General features: G+C 33.9%; 1 protein-coding gene across 3 annotated transcripts in view; it reads right to left on the bottom strand.

Annotated features, from left to right (window-relative positions):
* Positions 1–1,273, bottom strand: part of LOC106460766 (acetylcholine receptor subunit beta-like 1) — a 28,898-nt gene extending 27,625 nt beyond the window's left edge. For all 3 annotated transcript variants that reach the window (XM_022387554.1, XM_013920501.2, XM_022387555.1), the window contains exon 1: positions 1,234–1,273. In XM_022387554.1, the coding sequence (XP_022243262.1) occupies positions 1,234–1,260 (27 nt within the window). In that variant the 5' untranslated portion in view covers positions 1,261–1,273. The remainder of the gene's footprint in view (positions 1–1,233) is intronic.
* Positions 1,274–2,068: the final 795 nt, after the last annotated feature.

Genomic DNA, 2,068 nt, shown 5'->3' on the forward strand with positions numbered 1-2,068 from the left:
GCAGACTGCTAGTCGAGCGCCCTAACCACCTGGCCATGCCGGGCCCAGGTCTAGAGACAGGCAACTGAACAATATGTTTGTTTGTTTTGACTTTCGCGCAAAGCTACACGAGGGCTATCTGCGCTTGCCGTCCCTAATTTAGCAGTGAAAGATTAGTGAGAAGTCAGCTAGTCATCACCACCTACCACCAACTCTTGTGCTACTCTTTTACCAACGAATAGTGGGATTGATCATTACTTTATAACACCCCCACGGCACAAAGGGCGAACGTATTTGGTGGAGCGGTGATTCGAACCCGCGACCCTCAGATTACAACTCAAATCGCCCTAACCACCTGGCCACGTCGGGCCTGAACAAAACAATTTCTTTTTAACTAATTGGAGAAGTATGTGAGTACTCATTAGGACCTGCACAGTTGTGAAGTGTCTGCCTTTCTAAATGACAATGAATATCAAGATGTTCTAAATGAACGTGTCCTAGTAATTAAATGGATTTTTTTGGACCAAGAAAATGTGTTATTCCAGTAAGATAATGCATAAGAATATATTTTTGGAACAGAATAATTTTGTTCGGTTCCAAAGTAATAACAACAGTTCTATGAAATATCTCACCTATAGCGAGGCTATCTTGAAGGGTTAGAGAGTAGCCTACTGACCGCCAGAAACTGACCGAGCTTTCGAAACGGAACCTATTGCTTCACTAAAAAATAGTGGCACTTATTTAGTGCAACATCGTGTTAGAACTGGGTAATTAGAACTCCCTTTATTGACTGCACCCTTGGTTGCTACTAAAGAGACATTGTTCACTCCCACCAAGACAGTATGCAAATGAACTGAATAATTTCATTACCATAGAAATAAAACTAAAAGTGTAATAATTTTATTTCTATGATAAAGAAATAGACGCTTACATTATGACTAAAAAGTGAAGTAATAATTAATTAGTTAATCACACTAGTTCAGAAAAAGTGTAGCAAGTGTTTGTAAAGATGGAATACTTCACGAACAGCTGACGTGTAAAAATGTAGTATATGTTTACACAAAGACAGGAAAACTCAAAGTGTGATCAGATACCCTTGGTCAGAAAAAGTGAAATACACAGCTGCGTCAAAAATTAACGCAAGTTCTGTTTTTAATAAACTTCATATAATACATATAATATGATGAAAAACTTATGCAAACAAATATTTGATATTGATATTTTCTGATAAAAAAACAAAGCTAATAAACTTACCAGCTGAAGCCAGACATTAGATGTCATTATCTGGTTTTTCTCGTTCTACAAATAGAAATAAACACACTTTCGTATCAATGTACGTTTTATCAGTTTTCTATTTTGCTGAAATCTTCTATATGTATTTTTTATTAAAAAAAGAAAAACATCGTCAATAGATCTTCATCCACTTGAACTAAATTAAAACTACAGGAACTTCTGTGTAATATTATTTAAAATGACCGGTATAATTACTTTCATGATAAGCATTAAACCTATCGTTCATAAAATTAATACTTGAAATGTCTCACTATGTTAGCTTAAAACACTAGAATGGATTATCAAATTTCTCGATTTTTTTATTGCAGGTACTGTAATTATTCCACTGAGAATAAGCTGTTGTGGGATTAAGTTATTTTCGTTAATATTGACGGAAAATCAATTTTTGTAAAAATGAAAATCATATATATATATATATAATGATTATCGAATTTACATATCTCTATCAATCTGTTTTGGGAAAGGGTGAACAATAATTATTTTTGTAAGCATCTTTTGATCGGTGAACTTATGGTCTCGTAAAGAAATGTTAGTTATCTTCGTTCTTTAACTTCTAACTTTTTTCTTTTACTACTAACTTACAGAATATTAAGACAAAATTGTTTCTTAAGTCTATTAATATCAGACCAGGCGTGGTTTAAGGGTTATAACTGGTTCTTAAACGTTAGGCTTAACAGTAACAGTGTGAACAATAAGCTACTGGTATTTGGTATTATTTATTTTCAGGCTACAAGTATAAATACAATGGTTAAGACTAGTGTAGGAGTTAAGCGTTCACAGTTTGTTAGGTGTTATG

Source organism: Limulus polyphemus, unplaced genomic scaffold (assembly GCF_000517525.1).
Source record: "Limulus polyphemus unplaced genomic scaffold, Limulus_polyphemus-2.1.2 Scaffold832, whole genome shotgun sequence".
In the NCBI taxonomy this organism is placed as follows: Eukaryota; Metazoa; Arthropoda; class Merostomata; order Xiphosura; family Limulidae; genus Limulus; species Limulus polyphemus.